We start from the raw sequence: 22,614 nt of genomic DNA, 5'->3' as shown, positions 1-22,614 counted from the left end.
ATCTGAACATCTTGCAGAACTTGCATCTTGTGTAAGCTAGCTCAGGGCGAGTGAAATAACTCCACAGAAGCCGGTCACCGTTTACTTACAGAGATGACAAGCTGGAGGAACACAGCAGGCCAAGCAGCATCAGAGGAGCGGGGAAGCTGACGTTTCGGGTTGAGACTCTTCTTCAGAAAACAGACTGCTTGGCATGCTGTTTTCATCCAGCTCTATACCTTGTTATCTCAGATTCTCCAGTATTGGCAGTTCCTGCTATCATTGTTTATTTACATGTTTGTAGTACTTGGCACTGGTCTGGTTTTCTCAGAGCCGACTCTCAGAGTGAACAGATCCTCTGGCACTCCTGTTTATATCTGTCAGCCAGGGTTCCCTGATTAGACCAGTGAATGGAATGAATCGATTATCGATTGTTGCAAAAAAACCCATCAGTTTCACTAATGTCCTTTAGGGAGGGAAATCTGTCATTCTTACCTGGTCTGGCCCACATGTGACTCCAGGCCTGCACAAACGTGGCTGCCTCTTAACTACCCTCTGGGCAATTAGAGACGGGCAATAAAAGCTGGCCTCGTCAGTGATGCCCTCATCTCATGCCTGAATTAAATAAAAAGTGTCAGTTGTGTGGCAAATTAGTCCCAAGACTAGGCTACATGTTTCTTGTGGGAGAATGGTGTTCCTGACTCCTGGAAAATGGCCCGAAGGGGGGGGCGAGGTGGTGCTGACCAACAGATTTCTTCCCGAGTTTTGAGAAGATTTGTAGCTCAGGTTGAGGTTCTGGATGTGAGTTTGCTCGCTGAGCTAGAAGGTTAGTTTTCAGATGTTTCGTCAACTTTTTTTTATTTGAAAAAATATACTTTATTCATAGAATGTACAAAAAATAAAACATTTATACACCTACCCAGTCATGCAAGCCGCTCCGGGTTACCCGGGGGTACGTACACCAACTAAAGGAAAAAACAAAAGAGAGAAAAAAAAACAAAGCAAAGAAACCGCCCCGGCAGTCGTCACCCCGCACAGTCCCAGTTGGCCCCCTGACCAGTTGGGGAAGGCACCAGCTGGGCCCAGTTACCAGATAGGGCCCTTTTTTCTATTCTAGACGAGAGGCTTCATATGGTGGTCTTTCCCCACCGCGCCTTGGCGGTGGCTGCCCCAAGCTTTAGCGCGTCCCTCAGCATGTAGTCCTGGACCTTGGAGTGCGCCAGTCTGCAACACCCGGTCGGGGTCAGTTCTTTCAGCTGGCAGACCAGCACATTGCGGGCAGACCAAAGAGCGTCTTTCACCGCATTGATGGTCCTCCAGGCGCAGTTGATGTTGGTCTCGGTGTGCGTCCCCGGAAACAGCCCGTAGAGCACGGAGTCCCGCGTCACGGAGCTGCTTGGGATGAACCTCGACAAATACCACTGCATGCCCCTCCAGACCTCCTGCGCATAGGCACACTCCAGAAGGAGGTGATCGACAGTCTCGTCTCCCCCGCAGCCACCTCGAGGGCAGCGTGCGGTGGCGCAGAGATTCCGGGCGTGCATAAAGGATCTCACTGGCAGAGCCCCTCTCATCGTCAGCCAAGCAATGTCCTTGTGCTTGTTTGAAAGTTCTGGCGATGAGGCATTCTGCCAAACGACTTTGGCAGTCTGCGTGGGGAACCACACGACGGGATCCACCCTCTCCTTTTCCCGAAGGTTCTCGAGGATACTACGTGCTGACCACTGCCTGACGGCCTTGTGGTCAAAGGTGTTTCCTTTCAAAAATTTCTCCACGAAGGACAGGTGGTACGGAACGGTCCAACTACTCGGAGTGTTCCGCGGCAACGAGGCCAGGCCCATCCTTCGTAACACCGGGGACAGGTAGAACCTCAGTAAGTAGTGACACTTGGTGTTTGCATACTGAGGATCTACGCACAGCTTGATGCAGCCGCACACAAAGGTAGCCGTCAGGGCGAGGGTGGCGTTCGGTTGCCCTTTCCCCCATTTCCCAGGTCTTTGTACATGGTGTCTCTGCGGACCCGGTCCATCCTCGACCCCCAAATGAAGTGGAAGATGGCCCGAGTGACCGCAGCGGCGCAGGTCCAGGGAATAGGCCAGGACTGCGCCACATACAACAGTACCGAAAGCCCCTCGCACCTGACAACCAGGTTCTTACCCACGATGGAGAGGGACTGGAGAGTCCAACTGCCCAGCTTCTGCTTCAATTTGGCGATACGCTCCTCCCAAGTCTTAGTGCATGCCCCAGCTCCACCAAACCAAACACCCAGCACCTTCAGGTAGTCTGTCCTGACGGTGAAGGGGATGAAGGAGCGGTCGTCCCAGTTCTCGAAGAACATGACCTCGCTCTTACCCCGATTGACTTTGGCACCCGAGGCCAGTTCAAACTGGCCACAGATGTCCAATAGTCTACTCACCGACCGACGATCAGTGCAGAAGACGGCGACATCATCCATGTACAGGGAGGTCTTGACCTGAAGGCCTCCGCTGCCTGGGATAGTCACGCCCTTCAGGCTCACGTCCTTCCTGATGGAGGCGGCAAAGGGCTCCACACAGCACACGAACAAGGCAGGAGAGAGTGGGCAGCCCTGCCTGACTCCAGATCTAACAGGAAAACTGTCTGATTCCCACCCGTTGATCAAGACTGCACTAACGATGTTGGCGTAGAGCAGCCGGATCCAATTGCGGATGCCCTCCCCGAACCCCAATTTGGAGAGGACGTCCCTCATGTAAGCATGAGAGACCCTGTCGAAGGCCTTCTCCTGGTCCAGGCTGACGAGGCAGGTGTCCACCCGCCTGTCCTGTACGTAGGCGATCGTATCCCTGATGAGCGCGAGGCTCTCAGCGATCTTCCTGCCCGGCACAGCACAGGTTTGGTCAGGGTGAATCACTGACTCCAGGACAGACCTAACCCGGTTGGCAATGACCTTGGCCAGGATTTTGCAGTCCACGTTCAAAAGTGAAATGGGACGCCAATTCTTAATTTCTTCCCTCTCCCCCTTCCTCTTGTAAATGAGGGTGATGATGCCCTTCCTCATGGACTTGCACATTTCCCCTGCCCGAAGCGCACTATCGTACACCTCTAGCAGGTCCTGGCCGACCAGGCCCCACAGAACGGAATACAGCTCGACCGGTAAGCCGTCGCTTCCGGGAGTCCTATTCCTCTGCAAGGACTTGAGGGCTCTGGCCAGCTCGTCCAGGGATATCGGCCGGTCCAGCCACTCCCTCGTGCCGTCGTCTAAGACCTCCGTGATAGATGACAGGAACGACTCGGAGGCCGTGCTGTCCGTGGGATTCGTGTCGTACAGTCCGGCATAGAAGGATCTGCTGATCCTCAAAATGTCAGGCCGAGACGACGTCACCGAGCGTCGTCCTCCTTCAGCCGGCTAAGCATAGAGCTCTCTTTGTGCACCTTCTGAAAGAAGAAACGCGATCACGTCTCGTCCTGCTCCACGGAGCGGACCCTGGACTGGAAGATTATCCTGGAGGCCTCCGCGGCGAAGAGTGAGGCTTGCTGGCCCCTCACCTCGCGGAGGTCCTCCGTGACATCGACCCCCATCAACTGCAGAAGGAGCAGGTTCTGCACCCTTTTCTGGAGTCGCGACAGCTTTCCCCGCCTCTCTCTCGCCTTCCGAACACCCTTGAGGACAAAGAACCTCTTGATGTTCTCCTTCACCGTCTCCCACCAGTCGCCTGGAGACTCGAAGAGGGGTTTCACGGTTCTCCAAACGGCGTACTCCCTCTTAAGCTCCTCGACGTTCTCCGGGGTCAACAGAGTTGTGTTGAGCTTCCACGTCCCCTTGCCGGCCGGCTGGTCGTCCTGTAAGTGACAGTCGGCCAACAGGAGGCAGTGGTCAGAGAAGAACACCGGCTCGACGCCGGTGGACCTGACCGAGAACGTCTGTGACACAAACAGGAAGTCTATCCTTGAGTGGATAGACCCGTCTGGCCGCGACCAGGTGTACCTCTGCTGCGCTCCGTCTGCAGGGGTGCTGAAGATGTCGAGCAGCTTGGCGTCCTTCACCGTGCCCATCAGGAATCTGGACGTGACGTCCAGTTGACTCCCCCCACCCGCTGTCCCCACGTCGGATCTTCCATCTGCATCGATGATGCAGTTGAAGTCTCCGCCCAGGATGACCGGCCTGGACGTAGCCAGCAGGGGTGGAAGCCGCTGCAGGACGGCCAACCGCTCACTCCGTACCGCTGGGGCGTACACGTTGATCAGCCTCAGGGGAGCGTTCCTGTAGGTGATGTCAGCCACTAGGAGGCGCCCCCCCACCACCTCCTGAACTTGAGAGATGGTGAAGTTGTGCCCCCGCAGCAGAATAGCCAGGCCCGAGGAGCGACAGTCGTTACCCCCCGACCAGATCGAAGGCCCATAGGTCCAGGCGCCGGACCATTTCCCGTACCTGCCGAGGTGCGGTATCCCGCACTCCTGCAGAAACAGGAGGTCCGCCTTGATGGTGGTCAGGTAGGCCAACGTGGACACACATCTCGCAGTTGACTTGACGCTGCGCATATTAAAGCTCGCAACTCGTACCCCCATTGTGGGCATTGACCGCAGTACCCTCCCCAAGTCCAAGGTCCAGCCCCTCCATCTGTCCCTTCATGCCCACTGCCCAGGCTAACTGCTGGACCCTCTCCGGGCTCAGGAAACCGTCTGTGCTGCCTTCCGGGTGGCATCCCCCCGTCAGGGGTGCGGAGGCAGGAGGGTCCGGTTCCGGGTCAGGCTGGGGACGCGCTGTTTCCTCCTTCCCGCCTGGAAGTTCCGGGGGACCCTCCAGTGCTCCAGCGGCACTTGACTGGGTGTCGGAGAGAGCCTCAGGATGCCTCCCGTCACCTGGAAGCGGGGTGCTGCTTTCCTTCCCCCTCGAGACCTTTAACTTCTGCTTCGGGTGGGCCCTCTCCGAACCCTCCTCGTCAGAGGAGCTCTTATAGCCCCCCTGTAGCTGCCTCTTCCTGCCTGATGGTTGCGGTTCCTGGGCCCGTCGACGCACCTTCCTCCTCGCTTTCGGGACTGTTGTCCACTCCCCTGGGTCGCCTGTTGCCGCTTCCATTGGCTCCGGGTTGTAGGGGGGGAAATCGGAGCCTGCAGGGGTGCTTTGCTGGCCTCGGGCCCATCCTGCAGGGCTGGGCCCTCCTGCACGGCCTGGCCCTCCTGCACATTAGTGGGGTCCTTGCTGGGCCCTGGTGCCTTCCTCTCCTCCGGGGGGGCTGGCCCCGCATGTCCCCTGCCGGCGACCTGGGCGTTGGTGGTACCCCGCCGCGGGCATGCCCTACAGAAGTGGCCCGCTTCCCCGCAAAGGTTGCAGCTTCTCTCTCGTGGGCAATCCTTTGCAAGGTGTCCCTCCTCCCTGCAGATGGTGGCTTTGCAGTCGGCCGCCACGTGACCTGACCTACCACAGGCATGGCAGACTTTAGGTTGCCCTGCATAGGTCAGGTAGCCCCTGCTCCCACCGATCGCGAAGCTGGACGGTGGGTGTGTGACATTCCCGTCTGCGCCCATCCTCAGCGTCACCTTGACCTGCCTCTTACTCGTCCAGATGCCAAAGGGGTCCACCATGTCAGTTAGGTCCCCTTCCACCTTCATATACCTTCCGAGGAAGGTCAGGACATCAACTGCTGGCACATGCGGGTTGTACATGTGTACAGTCACCATACGGCTCCTCTGCGCTGGCATCACAAACAGTGGGACAGCGGTCAATACAGAGAGGGGGCCCTCACCTCCTTTCTCCTTGAAAACCTCCAGGAAGCACTCGCAAAGCTTGGCACTCCTGAAGGTCACGTCGTAAAAACCTCCTCCGGGGAAATCCTGCAGGCAGTAAATGTCCGCAGCAGCAAACCCACAACAGTCCAACAGGACCCTCTTCACGAAGAAGGTGCGGTCCACAGGTGCACCTTCATCCACCTTCTTTACAGAAACACGGATGGTGTTCTGGACCCCCTGACCTGGGGCACGAGCACTTGCTGCAGCCATTGTTGCAGGTTGGCTGCTCCCCTGAACCAGCGTTAGGCCGAAGCCAGCATTAAGATCCACTGGTCGCAAGGGTGCACAGCCAACCCGACGTCCGCCTTTCACCTCCAAGACAGCACTCTCCTCCTCCCGGCCCACAAGAGTGGGTCTTTATTGTGTTCGAGATGTAAGCTGGTTCACTGAGCTGTAAGGTTTGTCCCCAGATGTTTCATCACCATTCTAGGTAACATCAACAGTGAGCCTCCGACGAAGCGCTGGTGTTATGTCCCGCTTTCTATTTATCTGGTTAGGTTTCCTTGGGTCGGTGATGTCATTTCCTGCATTGGTGATGTAATTTCCTGTTCTTTTTCTCAGGGGATAGTAGATTGATTTGGAGCCAATGTGTTTGTTGATGGAGTTCCGGTTGGAATGCCATGCTTCTGGGAATTCTCGTGCGTGTCTCTGTTTGGCTTGTCCTAGGATAGATGTGTTCCAATCGAAGCGGTGTCCTTCCTCATCTGTATGTATGGCATTCCAACCGGAACTCCATCAACAAACACATTGATTTGGAGCCAATCTACCATCCCCTGAGAAAAAGAACAGGAAATGACATCACCAATGCAGGAAATGACATCACCGACCCAAGGAAACCTAACCAGATAAATAGAAAGCAGGACATAACACCAGCACTTCGTCGGAGGCTCACTGATGATGTTACCTAGAATGGTGACAAAACGTCTGAAAAGTAACCTTCCAGCTCAGCGAGCAAACTCACATCTAGATTTCTTCCGGCAAGATGATTCCTACCCGTGCGCAAAAATCCTGCCTTCAATTGCAAAATCTAAACTGTTTGTTCAGTGCAGTATTGAAGGAATGTTGCACTGTCAGCAGAGTTGTATTTTTGATTAGGAATTATATAAAGGGCCTTTACAGGGCCTGACTTGGAAATATAGCAATGTTCCCTCACTGTCGCTGGAATTCCCTCCCTGACGTCATTGTAGGTCGACCCAGAGCACATGAACTGCAGCAGCTCAAGAAATCAGCTCACCACCACCTTCTCAATGGCAACAAGGGATGGGTATGAAATGCAGCCCACATGCCACCAACAAAATAAATAAATTCCAGTCCCGTGGAAATATTATATGAAATATCATGTGTTTCTTCCTAAGTATCCCCCACTTGATATTTATCCTTCACCTAATGAAGAGCTAGATTATCCAATCATTTTCACGTTGAAGTCTGTGAGAGCTTGCTTTGAGCAACGTGGCTGCTGAGTTGCCAACATCACAGAAGAAAAGCATCTCATTGGGTGCGTAGCCTCACTTCGGGAGTCCTGAAGCCTTGAAAGGCGCTACTTAAATGAAAAAAAAACTCTTTATTTGGTGAGCTGTTTGGTTTCTGGTTATCTCCTGCTGGGTTTTCTTTCTGGTGCTAGTCAGCCGATTGTTTACAATACAGTCTGATAATTTGCTGTCGCAGGATCCAAGCTCATGATATGTGGTTGCTATTCCAGTACCATGACAGCACCCTTATTGTTACTGATCAGACAATGGAAAGTTTTCACATTGCAAAGTGATGGTGGCCACACCTGAACCATTAAGTGTCAACTGAGTTTTACCATTTGCTCCCAGCGTGGGAGTTTGTACTTCAAGCAGAACAGTTGGTTACCCTTTAGAATTGTTATTTTTCCAAATATGTTTCTGCTTCTTTCCAAGCCTGCGGCTAATACAAAGCACATATTTAACTCTTCTGACTGTGTGTATTTTTTTTTAATTAAACATTTCATCAGGTGAAGTTCCCATTCAATGTATTGTTGGAACTCATTGAATTCTGACCAACTCTGACTCAGGAATTCAGAATCACACATGCTCTGTGCAGGCTATTGCTATTTGTAACTACTGTTTCCTGAGTAGCTGTGAAAGTTGTTTCTTGAAGTTTGTTAGTCTCTTGGCTGCCTCCTGTGGATGTCTAAGTGTCTCAAAGTGCTGTGTTCAAGTTAAAGATTTGTGCATTAATGACTTCTGAAGGAGGGCCGAGACCTGAAACGTCAGCCTTCCTGCTCCTCTGATGCTGCCTGGGCTGTTTCCATGGCATCTCTTCCCCACCCCCCCCTCCCCCCCCCACCCTGCATCTCACGTCTCGTCAGAGATATTGGTTTGCTCCATGATGGTCCTCTCTGTGCAAAGAATCTCCTGGTGTCTACTTCAGAGGCCTAGGAAGCGCATGATTCACTGGCTTGTCTTTCTCTCAATTGGAAGAGCTTTCCATTTCTGTTTGCCTCTCCCAATTCCCTTTCAAAAAGTTAACCTCCCAAGGTCATGGCAACCGACGTCTGTCAGTGTCCACCATCTTCATATCACACTGACATGTGTCTTTCTAATGAAGTTATGGACACCCAGTGGCCTGCTCACTGTACAAAAGGTCTTTACATTTACAGTGTTCAGAAGATATTCACCAGGATGTTATCAGGGGAATGGAACATTTGAATTATGAGGAGAGGCTGGAATGGCTAGGACTTTTTTCACTGGAGCATCGGAGGTTGAGGGGTGACCTTATAGAGGTTTATAAAATCATGAGGGGCATGGATAAGGTGAATGGCAGGTTTTTTTTCCCCCTGGTGTGGGAGATTTCAAGATTAGGGGACATATTTTTAAAGTGAGAGGAAAAAGATTTGAAAAAGACATGAGAGGCAATTGTTTTAAACAGGGAGTGGTTCGTGTGTGGAATGAATCTCCAGAGGAAGTGGTGGATATGGGTACAGTTACAGCGTTTAAAAGGCATTTGGGTAAGTATGTGAATAGGAAAGGTTTGGAGGGAAATGAGCCAAGCTCAGGCAGGTGGGACGAATTTAGTTGGGATTGTGGTCGGTATGGAGAGGTTGGGCCAAGGGGTCTGTTCCCATGCTGTGTGACTGTGTGAGTCTGTCCGTCTGGTGAACATGAGTGGGCCAGTGCAGCTGTCATTGGCTGAGCAATGGGTGTGTGCGTCAGCACACTCCAGGATTTCTGAGCTAGGGAGCTTGTCCTGTAAGGAAATGCCAAGGAAACACCTGAAACACTGAAGGCGGTTTCCTTCTGCCGAGCAGTTGTGCAGGTCACATCACTGTAGGGGACTGTGCTGAAAATGTAGACATGGTAGACTCGCAGCTTAGTCTTCTCAGTCGGATAGCTGCAGTTTCACACTCTATTACTCAACTCTCTCGTTCGATTTCCCCTTTCAAGTCGACAAGTTGTTCAATTGTATTTTCCACAGATCTGTGCCCCCATACATTTTGTATAAAGTTGTACTCGTCCTCAGTAGAAAATTGAAAAAAAGAAGACTGGGGAATACAAAACGAGGTGGAGCTGTTGGAATGGGCATGGCAGGGGATGGGGGAATTGGGAAGCGAGTGCTATTGAACCTGAAGACAGGGCTCCCAGCTGGATCACCCAAGTGGGGCTTCGAACATGGCAGAATGGGATGTCAGCCCTTCAACTGTCCTCTCTAGACATCCAGCCACTCCTCCCCCATCCCCACCGTCCATGTCGTTGTGCTATAATTGGAGATCAGGTTGTCTGTTGCAATCTCGTTGAAATTAAAAACAACTAAAGCACACATTGTGGTCAAGAGCTGTCTCTTCTCTCTGAGGAAGTGTTGTGGTGACCATACCTTGTATCTCTTTATGGTGCACTGTGTTTCGGAAGGGTTTTTACAAAAAAAAATTACTCATAGCCCCTAACAGTTTGAGGCAAAGAGTAGACTAAAATATTGAAGAGAAACCCGCAGTTTAAGTTACAGAGAAGGAAGTTTGGTTGATCTGGTTTAGAAAACAAAACTGGTTTTGTAAAATTGATTAGCAGTTGAAACAAATCATTGTTTTAAAGAGGTTCAGGCAGGCCATGAGAATGCACAGTGGAATTAGAGGGATATGTTGATATAGTGATTATTCTGGAATATTGCAAACAGGTATGTAATTTTTATGTAAGGTCGATTCATGCCTTGAACAACATTATTCACTTGGCCCATGCCGAACCAAGTGAGCAATTTTCCCATGTGTTTGTAAGTAAAGGAAAGGAAAAATAAATAAACCTTTGAAAAATGGTCTAAAAAGACTTGACTGGGTGACTGCTGTTAAATGTCATAGAGATGTACAGCACGGAAACAGACCCTTCGGTCCAACTAGTCTGTGCTGACCTTGGAATCACTATAATGTGCAACCAGGCCATTCAGCCCAACAAATCCATACTGACCCTCCGAAGAGCATCCCACCTCTTACCCCTTCTCTGTAATCCTGCATTTCCCATGGCCAACACACCGAACCTGCACATCCCCGAATACAATAGGCAGTTTACCATGGCCATTTCACCTAACCTCCACACCTTTGAGGAAACTGGAGGCATCTGGCAGAAACACAAACTTGCCTTCATTGGTCAGAACATTTAAGTATAGTAGTTGGGACGTCATATTGTAGCTGTACAGGACATTGGCGAGGCCACGTTTAGAATCCTGCATTTAACTCTGGTCTTCATTCTATAGGAAAGATATCGTGAAACTTGAAAAGTTCAGAAAACGTTTGCAAGGATGTTGCCAGGGTTGGAGAGTTTGAGCTATAGGGAGAGGCTAAATAGACTGGGGCTATTTTTTCTGGAGCATCAGAGACTGAGGGGTGACCTTATAGAGGTTTATAAAATCACGAGGGGCATGGATCGGGTGAATAGCCAAGGTTATTTTCCCAGGGTAGGGGAGTCCAAAACTAAAGGGCATAGGTTTAAGTTGAGAGCAGAAAGGTTTAAGAGGGACCTGAGGGGCAACTTTATCACACAGAGCATACTGCATGTATGGAATGAGCTGCCAGAGGAAGTGATGTAGACTGGTGCAATTACAATATTTAAAAGGCATCTGGATGGGTTTATTTAGGATATCTGGTGGTATGGTGGCTCAGTGGTTAGCACTGTTTCCTTACAGTGCCACGTTTGATTCTAATCTTGGACAACATGAAGGTGTGAAGTTTGCACATTCTCCTCGTGGCTGCGTGAGTTTCTGCTCGGTGCTCTGGTTTCCGCTCAGTCCAAAGATGTGCAGGTTAGCTGGATTAGCCTTGGCAATTTGCCCCATAGTGTCCAGGGATGTGCAGGCTGGGTGGGTTAGCCACGAGGTGTGCAGGAATACAGAGGTAGGAGGTTGGGTGGCTCAGTGTGCAGGGTTGGCGTAGACTCAATGAGCCAAATGGCTTCTTTCCATCTGTAGGGATTCTCTGATTCTATGATGTAGTGCATCATGTAGTTGTTACCCAGATTTGGCACCCAGCACCAAAATATGTGCTCTAACTTAAAAAATAATTGCAGCAACAAAAAAAATTGATGAACTGCCAGGGTTGCATCTTCAAATTTTGAATGTAGAGTTGAAGGGTCATAGTTTTAGGACAAGGGGTTGTGAGTTTGTAGAAGCCACTGCGTCCGAGTACGGTGGTTGCTGGGACAGTGAGTAAATTTAAGCAAGGTGGTAGGCAGATATTTAATTAGTAATGGGGCTGAAGGGCTATGAGGAGTGGGCAGGAAAGTGGAGTTGAGGCCGAGATGAGATCAGCCATGATAGTATTAAATGGCAGAGCAGGCTTGAGGGGCTGAATGGACGACTCCTGCTCCATGTTCTTATAAGATTCCTGTTGAACAAAGCTTGTCTCATGCTTGTCTCTATTACACAGTGAGTTTTCCTGTGTGCACAGCGTGGCTTGTGTTGTTTCTTTTATACGCCAACAACAACTGGTCTGCATTTTGACATCTGTTCAAATTGCATGTAATAATTCTATTGATCCCGATCTCTCTGCTCATGTTGAAGTTTCAATCTACCATCCTTATGCGAGTGGATCCTGTTTACTTCATGGGAACTGAGTGATGTAGATAAAGCTCTTCATTTCTCCTGCTATTCTTCACTAATCTTTCTCCTTAAACCTGGATTGAGCCAGATCTTGGCATTGTTCTATCGCTGAGGTCAGTGTCCTTTAACAAAGGAGTTTTTCATTTTGGTGCCTCCGATCCGTGAACAGCTTGCATTAAATAGACACACAAGTTTGGCGCTCCAGTCTCCTTGCCTTTTCACGGTCAACCTAATGAAGAGAAATGGAACAAAAGGTCAGCACATGCCTCCTTTTAATTTGTATCTGACAGTTACACTTCCCCTCCTGTTTTCAATTCCTGTGAGTCCAAGGGAATTTGTGTTTTTGGAGGGAATTTCATTAGCTTATTCCAAACACAATATTGAAAGTACAGCCTTTGGATTTGTGAAAACAAGTTTGCAGAACAAAAAAGAATCCTTGAGCTCTCTCAGAACATCATATTCTGAATGAATTTTCTAACGTATGCCTGTAGGCAGGTACTAATCATTGTTTTGCAGTGGCTGATACTTAGGTGGTGTCTTTGATTTGCCAAAATATTCCAAAACATTTCACGCCAGAAGGAATGGAAAACCCAGAGTAGGAATATTTTGAGAGCTGATGAAAGTGGGGGGTGTGGGGTTGAAAAGATGCATTTCAAGGGGAGCTTTGGAAACAGGAATGGAAGTAGTGAAAATGAGAAATAACGAAAGAAAGGAAGAGCAATAACAAGGTGTAGAGCTGGATGAACACGGCAGGCCAAGCAGCATCAGCGGATCAGGAAGGCTGACGTTTCAGGCCTAGGCCCTTCTTCATAAAATCTACGAAAGAAAGGAACTTGGGTGAGAGCTTCAGAGGTTGGAATCTAGATGGTGTCAGAGATAATAGGAACTGCAGATGCTGGAGAATCCGAGATAACAAGACGTAGAGCTGGATGAACACAGCAGGTCCAGCAGCATCTTAGGAGCAGAAAGGCCGACGTTTCGGGCCTAGACCCTTCTTCAGAAAATCATTTTCTGATGAAGGGTCTAGGCCCGAAATGTCAGCCTTCCTGCTCCTATGATGCTGCTTGAGCTGCTGTGTTCATCCAGCTCTACACGTTGTTATCTCTGAATCTAGATGGTGATTAGTTTCCTGCCACCTAATTTGAAATGCTGGCTGAATGTGCAAAAGATTGAAATGGTGATGTGTGAAACTGGGTGCAGCGGAGATAGTTGTGGTGAGTAAGAGCAGAGACAGTTGTGGTGAGTAAGAGCAAGGGATATGTGAATGAAGACACCAAATTTGATTGTGCTTTTATTTTTGTTACTCATTGTTGGGATGTGGTTGTCACTAGCAAAGACAGCATTTATTGTCCATCCCTAATATCCCTTGATCTGAATGTCTTGCTGGACCATTTCAGAGGGTGGTTGAAAGCCAATCACATTATAGTGGATTTGGAATCGCATACGGGACAGACCTGGTAAGGGTCTAATGGACAAAAATGCTGCACATGCTGGAATCCAAGGCAGACAAGGAACCCAAGGCTAGGAGAACACAGCAAGCCAGGCAGCACCTGGGGGAAAGGAAGAGTCAATGTTTTGGGTATAACTTATTCCCCTTCTTCAGTTCTGACGGAGGGTAATACCCGAAATATTGACTTCTCCTTTCCTGTAGATGCTGCCTGGCTGGCTGCATTCTTCAAGGGTCCAATAGACTTTGGTAAATCGGAAGAATTTTGCCAACAATCATTTCATGATCGCTATCATTGAAAAGGAAGAGTGTGTAAGGCCATGAGGTAAAGAGGGGGATTTCTCATTTGGAGAGCCAATGATAGGACAAACAGTCTCTTCTACATTGTAACTGTTCAGTGATTAGGTGCATGTTATGAGAAGGCTATTGTTGTTAACCTTTGCTTTGATTTTATGAACTACCTTTGAAAATTCATAATTCCTTTCTTCTTCTAGGTGATCATTCAACGTTCCTTTAAGCCACATGCAAATTTCAGCTTGAGTGAGTCGGATCCGGTTTCTCGAAAAGTTGCCCACTTGGATGACTCTTTGCTGTTTGTTACTGGCTCAAAGGTAAGAACTTAACAGGAGAAGTCTACTGTTATTCCATTTGTACAGGGAAAAAATTGAACACAGAACCAGTCAGATATCACTGATGTATTCCTTTTGCAAGTTCCTGAATTTATCTTCAAAACGTTACACAAGATTCATTTCAAATGTTTACTATCTTTTACAGACAGCTTTTGGTTTTTTATAGCTGTTCATTTTGAGGCTCTGGGCAAACAACACAGAATCAACCTTTATATAAACATTTACAAGATAGTTCCTTTCTGTATTTTCGCTATGAACAATTTTTGAACCCCACTTTTTGAATCATAACATTCTTGTCCAACAAATTAATTTACTAACTTAAATCTCTTAGGCTTATTGTTGAATCATCGACAATGGGTTTGGGTTGGACAAGGGAAACTGGTACATGGGAATACAACCCCTCCCAACATCACTAGCCAGACCTCAGGAGGTGCATTTAGTTGGGGCAGAATCCTGGTACTGTGGTATTATCTATGATACGGACTGCAGCAGTTCAGGAAAGGCAGTTCCAGATGGGCAATAAATGTTGACCTGGTCAGCGATGTTCTCTCTGCCAAAAATAAGGACTAGGGCAGCACATATGTGCAGACATAACCTACTCTCCAGGTAAGCGCCATCCCAACTTGAAACTATCCTGTTGTTTCTTTGCTGTCGCTGGGTCAAATTCCTGAAACTTACTCATTAACATCATCGAGGGTCTATCAACACCACATTGACTGTGATGATTCAAGAAGGCAACTCATTACCTCATTTTCAAGGGGGATTAGCAATGGATAGTACGTGCTGCCCTTCTTAGTATTGCTCATGAGCCCTGAATTAATATAAAACTCTCGATTTGTGTATTTTTTTAAAAAGAAAATTGGCTGCCTTCTAACGTGAAAAATTGCTTGGCTCATTCTTTCCAACGACAGCTCAGATGGAAAGATGCCAGGGGTAAAAAGGGAACTTATGAGCTAATAATCTGTAATGCAACAGATTGGTGCAACAACATCCTGTAACCTTTCAGTGCTTTGCTTTCAAATCTCTGAAACATTTGGAAATGTATTGTGAAATATCGTTGCTGACGAACGCATGCATGCTGCAGGAGTTCTTTGAAATTCTTACAAAGTGGTGTATCAAATGTTGGGCAGTCTAATGATCAGCAGTTCCTCCTGAGATGTAGTTAACTCAAAGTGATGCTTTTCGACTCATCACCGACCAAGGTTCCATTAATAAAGGCAAGTATCCTTGGGGGCAGCACGGTGGCTCAGTGGTTAGCTCTGCAGCCTCACAGCACCAGGGACCCGGGTTCGATTCCAACCTCGGGCAACTGTCTGTGTGGAGTTTGCACATTCTCCCCATGACTGTGTGGGCTTCCTCTGGGTGCTCTGGTTTCCTCCCACAGTCCAAAGATGTGCAGGCTAGATGGATTGGCCATGCTAAATTGCCCGTAGTGTTCAGGGGTGTGTGGGTTATAGGGGGATGGATCTGGGTGGGATGCTTCAAGGGGTGGTGTGGACTTGTTGGGCCGAAGGGCCTGTTTCGAAACTGTAGGGAAGCTAACCTATCCTCTACAGTACAGGAGGAATCTGGGTAGGGAGTGCAGAGGGGATTCATGAGGATAGAGTACAGGAAAGGGATAGATAGCCTAGTGGAATGGTGTAAAGACAACGATCTCTCCCATCAGCAAAATATAGGAGCTGGTCATCGACTTCTGGAAGCGGAGTGGAAGACACGCTCCTCTCTGTATCAATGGAGGAGATGATTGAGAGCTTCAAGCTTCTAGGAGTAAATATCAGCAACAGTTTGTCCTGGTCCATCCACATCAACACTACGATCAAGAAAGCACACCAACACCTCTATTTCCTCAGGAGGCCAAGGAAATTCAGCATGCCCACAATGACTCTTACAAATAAAATCCAAAAGGAATGCGGACATTGTAAATCAGGAACAAAAACAGAAGTTGCTGGAAAACCTTAGCAGGTCTGGCAGCATCTGTGAAGAATAAAAATCAGAGTTAATGTTTTGGATCTGGAACATTAACTCTGATTTTTTTTCTTCACAGATGCTGCCAGACCAGCTGAACTTTGCCAGCAACTTCTGTTTTTATTCATGACTCTTACCAATTTTTTTGTAGCTGCACCATTGAAAACATTCCATCTCCAAGACTGCAAAAAATTATAGAGACCTGTGAACACCGCCAAGTCCAACACGAAAACCAGCCTATCATTGACTCTGGGGTAATAGGAACCGCAGATGCTGGAGAATCCGAGATAACAAGGTGTAGAGCTGGATGAACACAGCAGGCCAAGCAGCCTCATGGGAGCAGGAAAGCTGACGTTTTTTCCGATGAAAGGTCTGGGCCCCTTTCCTGCTCTTCTGATGCTGCTTGGCCTGCTGTGTTCATCCCGCTCTACACTTTGTTATCATTGACTCTGGTTACACTTCCTGCTGCCTCAGGAAAGCAGCCAACATGATCAAAGACGCCTTCCATCCCAGTTATACCCTCTTCCATCAGGCAGCAGATACAGAAGTTTAATAACAGGTACCAACAGATTCAAGAACAACTCCTTCCCGACTTCACCAGACTTATGAACAGACCTCTTATATGTTACAGTTTCTCTTTTTCTGCATTTTCTCTGTAGCAGTGACACGATATTCTGTGCTCTCAGCTATTACTGTGATGTACTCATGCAAGGCATGACCCATCTGGACTGTGCAAAATAACACACACCACTGCGCCTCAGCAACTACAAACCAAATGGAATGTTGCCTGGGCTGATGAGATTCAACTACAAAGAGAGCCTCGACAAGCTGGGGTTGTTTTCCTTATTGAGGAGGAAGGAGCTGTATAAAGTTCTGAGGGACTTAGGAGAAATGTTTCCTCTGAGTGAAGAGGTCAATAACACAGGAGGGCACATGGTTTAAGGCAGAGTGACTGATGAGAGGGCGTTTTCTCCCCACTCAATGGACGGTATGGGTGTGCAACTCAGCCTGGTAGAGGCGAGAGCCCTTGGGCTGTTCCAGAAGTATTTACAGAGGAGCCATAGTATACATGATCATGAGATGGGCTGTTAATGGTGTAGTGGCAATGCCTTGGAACCAGGAGGCCCGGAATTCAGCTCCCACCTTTTCTAGAGGTGTGTAAAAACACCTCTGAGCAGGTTGATTATCTGTCTAAAGGACAGGAGCCTACTCCTGATTTTATGTAAAATCAAATATGGAAAAAAATTCTGATGACTACTGGTAACATATCTTCAAAGCACCGATGATTGATATCCCTGTTCAAAGCAAATTGACCCGTTTTATGTTCAATTCTCGCTGTAATGAAGACTAACGTAGGTTGGAACTGTATTTCATGAATGTGATACAATCGGCAAATGCTTTTAAACGTACAAACTAGGAGGTACGAATAGGCCATTCAGCCCCTTGAGTCTACTCCATCAGTCAGTAAGATCAGGGGTGACCTGGCTATGACCTCAAACATGCATTGGCCAAATTTCTATTAACAGTGACCCCAGGAAATCTCCTCCCATCATTTTCAGAATAAATTAATGACTACTTTACTTGATTAGAGCCCTGATTGTCGAACTGTGTCCCCTGAGTTCCAGCCTCTCTTCTCTAAGTGGAAACATCACTTTAGCAGCTATCGTTTGAAATCCCCTTTGGGTCTTGCATACCTTAATAAGATTCACCTCTAAGTGAATAGCTCCATCTTGTCTAGCAAGGACAGTACATTGCCTTGAGCACTATGACGTTGCAATTGAGTTAGGAACAGTCATAGACCCTTTAGTCTATCGTATCATTCTTGGTCGTCAAGGTCCTATTTATTCTAATCCCATTGTACCTGCTCTGTAGCCTTGTATGCTATGGTATTTCAAGTGCTCACCTAAATAGCTCTTAAATGCCTTGAGGGTTCCTGATTTTCTCAACCTTTTAGACAGATATCCACCACCCTCTGGGTAACACAATTTTTCCTCAAATACTCTCTAACCCTCTTACTCCTTAACTTAAATCTGTGCGCCTTAGTAACTGACCCTTGTATTAAGGGGGAAAAAATTCTCCCTATGTAGGAAATCAATGGACCTAACTTTGAACATCTCAGTCAGGACCCTCTCCTCGCCCTCTCTGCTCTAGGGAATGCAACCAAAGCATACCTCATCTCTCCACATAGCTGAAATTTCTCTAGAATGTTTTTTAATCTGCAAAGAAATATGTGGCGTTCCTTTTTGTTTTGATTTCAGGTGACCAAAGTACCTGTTGATGGGCCAGGCTGTCATCACTTCCTCACCTGCAAATCATGTCAGATTGCACCATCCTTTATGAAATGTGGTTGGTGTGAAGGGTCCTGCACTCGGCAGCGGGAATGCCATAAAAAGTGGTTGCCAGATACTTGTACACCAGTTATTGTTGAGGTATGTTTCTAACAATGTATAAAACTTTCCGTTCAAAGCAGATTGGTTCTCCTGATGAACCAGCGAGTGGATCTGTTGGTCCCTGGGCCTTGCAGTCGATTACTGGTCTTGGATCCCTTTGTCAGACCCTCAGCTCCCAGTAAGAGGGCTGTAGGTCCAAGTATTACTTCAGAGGATCATGCACACAGTCTTGGCTCAATGCTGTGCTCCATTGGCTTTGGCGTGTCCAGTGGTTATGAAAGGTTCATATAACTGCAATTTATTTATATGCGAGTGACGTTGCCTTGCAGATCAGAAGTTAAATCCTACTCTCTCTGCACATAACAGATCCCTGGCATATTTGAAGTAGGAGTGGAGTGTTCTCAAAGTGACTGGAGCACAATTTAATCTTCAACCTGCAATACATCAGTTAATGTAAATGGGGCCCTGATTTACGAATGTACAAGCATGGTCCCATGCAGGGTTTAGACATGTGAACATTTATGCTTATAAAAAACTGCTTTCCATTGTCCTAGACTGAGCTCTAACTTTCACAATTTGACTCGTGAAGCAAATCCAGAATGGAACCTGTTTGCAGCCTGAGTTGGAAAATTTAATTATTCTTGTAAAAGATGCATAAATTGACAGTTGCAAATTCAATAATACAGTTGCACTTTAGTGCCTATAAAGTGCTTTGGGACTCTGTGAAAACATTACATAAATACAACCCTTCCCTTCCATCCTCCTAATGAAAACCAAAAGAACGGCGGATGCTCTAAATCAGGAACAAAAACAAAGTTGCTGGACCTGCTGAGCTTTTCCAACCACTTTTTTTTCCTTCCATCCTCCTCTTCTCCTTTCCCTGATGTGGAGGTGCCAGTGTTAGGCTGGGCTAGACAAGGTTAGAAATCACACAACACCAGGTTATTGTCCAGCAGGTTTATCTGAAATCACAATCTTTTGGACCATAGCCCCTTTGTCAGGTGAAATGAGAGTGAAGTACACAAAACACTGAATATATGGGCAGAGAGAGATCAAAAGACCATACAAACTCACTGGCCCCTGCCACCCACAAGAGGATTCCTGCGCCTCCCAAATCCCGACTCTGTCCCTGCCCCTCCCCCACCATGCACCCGCCGCCATTGACCATGAGGACACGGCCGGAGACCCCACCGATGACGTCACATCGGCCTCCGCCGGCCACAGAACTTCCGGAACCGCTGCTGCAGTCACCACCTCCACGTCCAGGTACTACAGCCCACACACCACCCTCACCTCAGCTGCTGCCGCCCACCCCGATCCTCCCACCGCTGACGGAACCCCGCCCACGGTCGACGCCGACGGAACCCCGCCCACGGTCGACGCCGACGGAACCCCGCCCACGGTCGACGCCGACGGAACCCCGCCCACGGCCGACGACATCATCGCTCCGCCCACAACCTCCACAGCCTGTAACCCCAGAGGAGACAGCCACCCTGAGCCCTGCCGAATCTTCACCATCCCCCCAGACCTCCCACTGACTGAGGACGAACGGTCAGTCCTGAGCAAGGGGCTCACCTTTGTCCCCCTACAACCACACATCAACGAATACCAGTCACGGTCGGACATAGAGCAGTTTTTCCGCCGTCTTCGCCTGCATGCCTACTTCTTCAACCGGGAACCCAACCCTCCTTCCACTGACCCCTTCACCCGCTTCCAACACAAGTCCTCCTCCTGGACACCACCCCCAGGCCTCCTACCCTCCCTCGACCTCTTCATCTCCAACTGCCGTCGAGACATTAACCGCCTCAACCTCTCCACCCCTCTCACCCACTCCAACCTCTCCCCCGCAGAACGGGCAGCCCTCCGCTCCCTCCGCTCCAACCCCAACCTCACCATCAAACCCGCAGACAAGGGTGGCGCAGTGGTAGTATGGCGTACTGACCTCTACATCGCCGAGGCCAGACGCCAACTCTCCGACACCACCTCCTACCGCCTCCTCGATCATGACCCCACACCCGAGCACCAAACCATCATCTCCAACACCATTCATGACCTCATCACCTCAGGGGACCTCCCACCCACAGCCTCCAACCTCATTGTTCCCCAACCCCGCACGGCCCGTTTCTATCTCCTTCCCAAAATCCACAAACCTGCCTGCCCTGGTCGACCCATCGTCTCAGCCTGCTCCTGCCCCACCGAACTCATCTCCACCTATCTGGACTCCATTTTCTCCCCTTTGGTCCAGGAACTCCCCACCTATGTCCGTGCCACCACCCACGCCCTCCACCTCCTCCAGGACTTCCAATTCCCTGGCCCCCAACACCTCATATTCACCATGGACGTCCAGTCCCTGTACACCTGCATTCCGCATGGAGATGGCCTCAAGGCCCTCCGCTTCTTCCTGTCCCGCAGGCCCGACCAGGCCCCCTCCACCGACACTCTCATCCGCCTAGCGGAACTCGTCCTCACACTCAACAACTTCTCTTTTGACTCCTCCCACTTCCTACAGACTAAGGGGGTGGCCATGGGCACCCGCATGGGCCCCAGCTATGCCTGCCTCTTTGTAGGTTACGTGGAACAGTCCATCTTCCGCACCTACACAGGCCCCAAACCCCACCTCTTCCTCCGGTACATTGATGACTGTATCGGCGCCGCCTCTTGCTCCCCAGAGGAGCTCGAACAGTTCATCCACTTCACCAACACCTTCCACCCCAACCTTCAGTTCACCTGGGCCATCTCCAGCACATCCCTCACCTTCCTGGACCTCTCAGTCTCCATCTCAGGCAATCAGCTTGTAACTGATGTCCATTACAAGCCCACCGACTCCCACAGCTACCTAGAATACACCTCCTCCCACCCACCCTCCTGCAAAAATTCCATCCCCTATTCCCAATTCCTCCGCCTCCGCCGCATCTGCTCCCACGATAAGACATTCCACTCCCGCACATCCCAGATGTCCAAGTTCTTTAAGGACCGCAACTTCCCCCCCACGGTGATTGAGAACGCCCTTGACCATGTCTCCCGCATTTCCCGCGACACATCCCTCACACCCCGCCCCCGCCACAACCGCCCCAAGAGGATCCCCCTCGTTCTCACACACCACCCTACCAACCTCCGGATACAACGCATTATCCTCCGACACTTCCGCCATTTACAATCCGACCCCACCACCCAAGACATTTTTCCATCCCCACCCCTGTCTGCTTTCCGGAGAGACCACTCTCTCCGTGACTCCCTTGTTCGCTCCACACTGCCCTCCAACCCCACCACACCCGGCACCTTCCCCTGCAACCGCAGGAAATGCTACACTTGTCCCCACACCTCCTCCCTCACCCCCATCCCAGGCCCCAAGATGACATTCCACATTAAGCAGAGGTTCACCTGCACATCTGCCAATGTGGTATACTGCATCCACTGTACCCGGTGCGGCTTTCTCTACATTGGGGAAACCAAGCGGAGGCTTGGGGACCGCTTTGCAGAACACCTCCGCTCAGTTCGCAACAAACAACTGCACCTCCCAGTCGCAGACCATTTCCACTCCCCCTCCCATTCTCTTGATGACATGTCCATCATGGGCCTCCTGCACTGCCACAATGATGCCACCCGAAGGTTGCAGGAACAGCAACTCATATTCCGCCTGGGAACCCTGCAGCCATATGGTATCAATGTGGACTTCACCAGTTTCAAAATCTCCCCTTCCCCCACTGCATCCCTCAACCAGCCCAGTTCATCCCCTCCCCCCACTGCACCACACAACCAGCCCAGCTCTTCCCCTCTACCCACTGCATCCCAAAACCAGTCCAACCTGTCTCTGCCTCCCTAACCGGTTCTTCCTCTCACCCATCCCTTCCTCCCACCCCAAGCCGCACCCCCAGCTACCTACTAACCTCATCCCACCTCCTTGACCTGTCCGTCTTCCCTGGACTGACCTATCCCCTCCCTACCTCCCCACCTACACCCTCTCCACCTATCTTCTTTACTCTCCATCTTCGGTCCGCCTCCCCCTCTCTCCCTATTTATTCCAGTTCCCTCCCCCCATCCCCCTCTCTGATGAAGGGTCTAGGCCCGAAACGTCAGCTTTTGTGCTCCTGAGATGCTGCTTGGCCTGCTGTGTTCATCCAGCCTCACATTTTGTTGTCTTGGAGTCTCCAGCATCTGCAGTTCCCATTATCTCTGATACAAATAGTTTGAATGGATTGTTGAATAAGTCTGTGATCTGAAGTTGGACGGTGTGAGTAAAATGTCAATAGCTGAATAACAAGCCAAGGGATGACTTATAATTTGATTAAATGAGACAGAGAGATAATTACAGAAAATTACAAATATGATGTTGCTGGAGACAAACCAAATGACTGGAATAACATGTTAAGTATCAGGGTCACATACCACAGGTCTA

The 22,614-nt window shown here is 49.4% G+C and overlaps 1 protein-coding gene across 3 annotated transcripts in view; it reads left to right on the top strand.

Annotated features, from left to right (window-relative positions):
* Positions 1 to 22,614, top strand: part of mst1rb (macrophage stimulating 1 receptor b) — a 148,089-nt gene that overhangs the window by 69,260 nt on the left and 56,215 nt on the right. For all 3 annotated transcript variants that reach the window (XM_059649768.1, XM_048548159.2, XM_048548161.2), the window contains exons 4-5: positions 13,729 to 13,845; positions 18,087 to 18,257. In XM_059649768.1, the coding sequence (XP_059505751.1) occupies positions 13,729 to 13,845; positions 18,087 to 18,257 (288 nt within the window). The remainder of the gene's footprint in view (positions 1 to 13,728; positions 13,846 to 18,086; positions 18,258 to 22,614) is intronic.

The sequence above is a fragment of the Stegostoma tigrinum genome, chromosome 11, assembly GCF_030684315.1.
Source record: "Stegostoma tigrinum isolate sSteTig4 chromosome 11, sSteTig4.hap1, whole genome shotgun sequence".
NCBI lineage: Eukaryota > Metazoa > Chordata > Chondrichthyes > Orectolobiformes > Stegostomatidae > Stegostoma > Stegostoma tigrinum.
The sequence above is the reverse complement of the archived record's forward strand: the minus strand, read 5'-3'. Positions and strand labels throughout refer to the sequence as shown.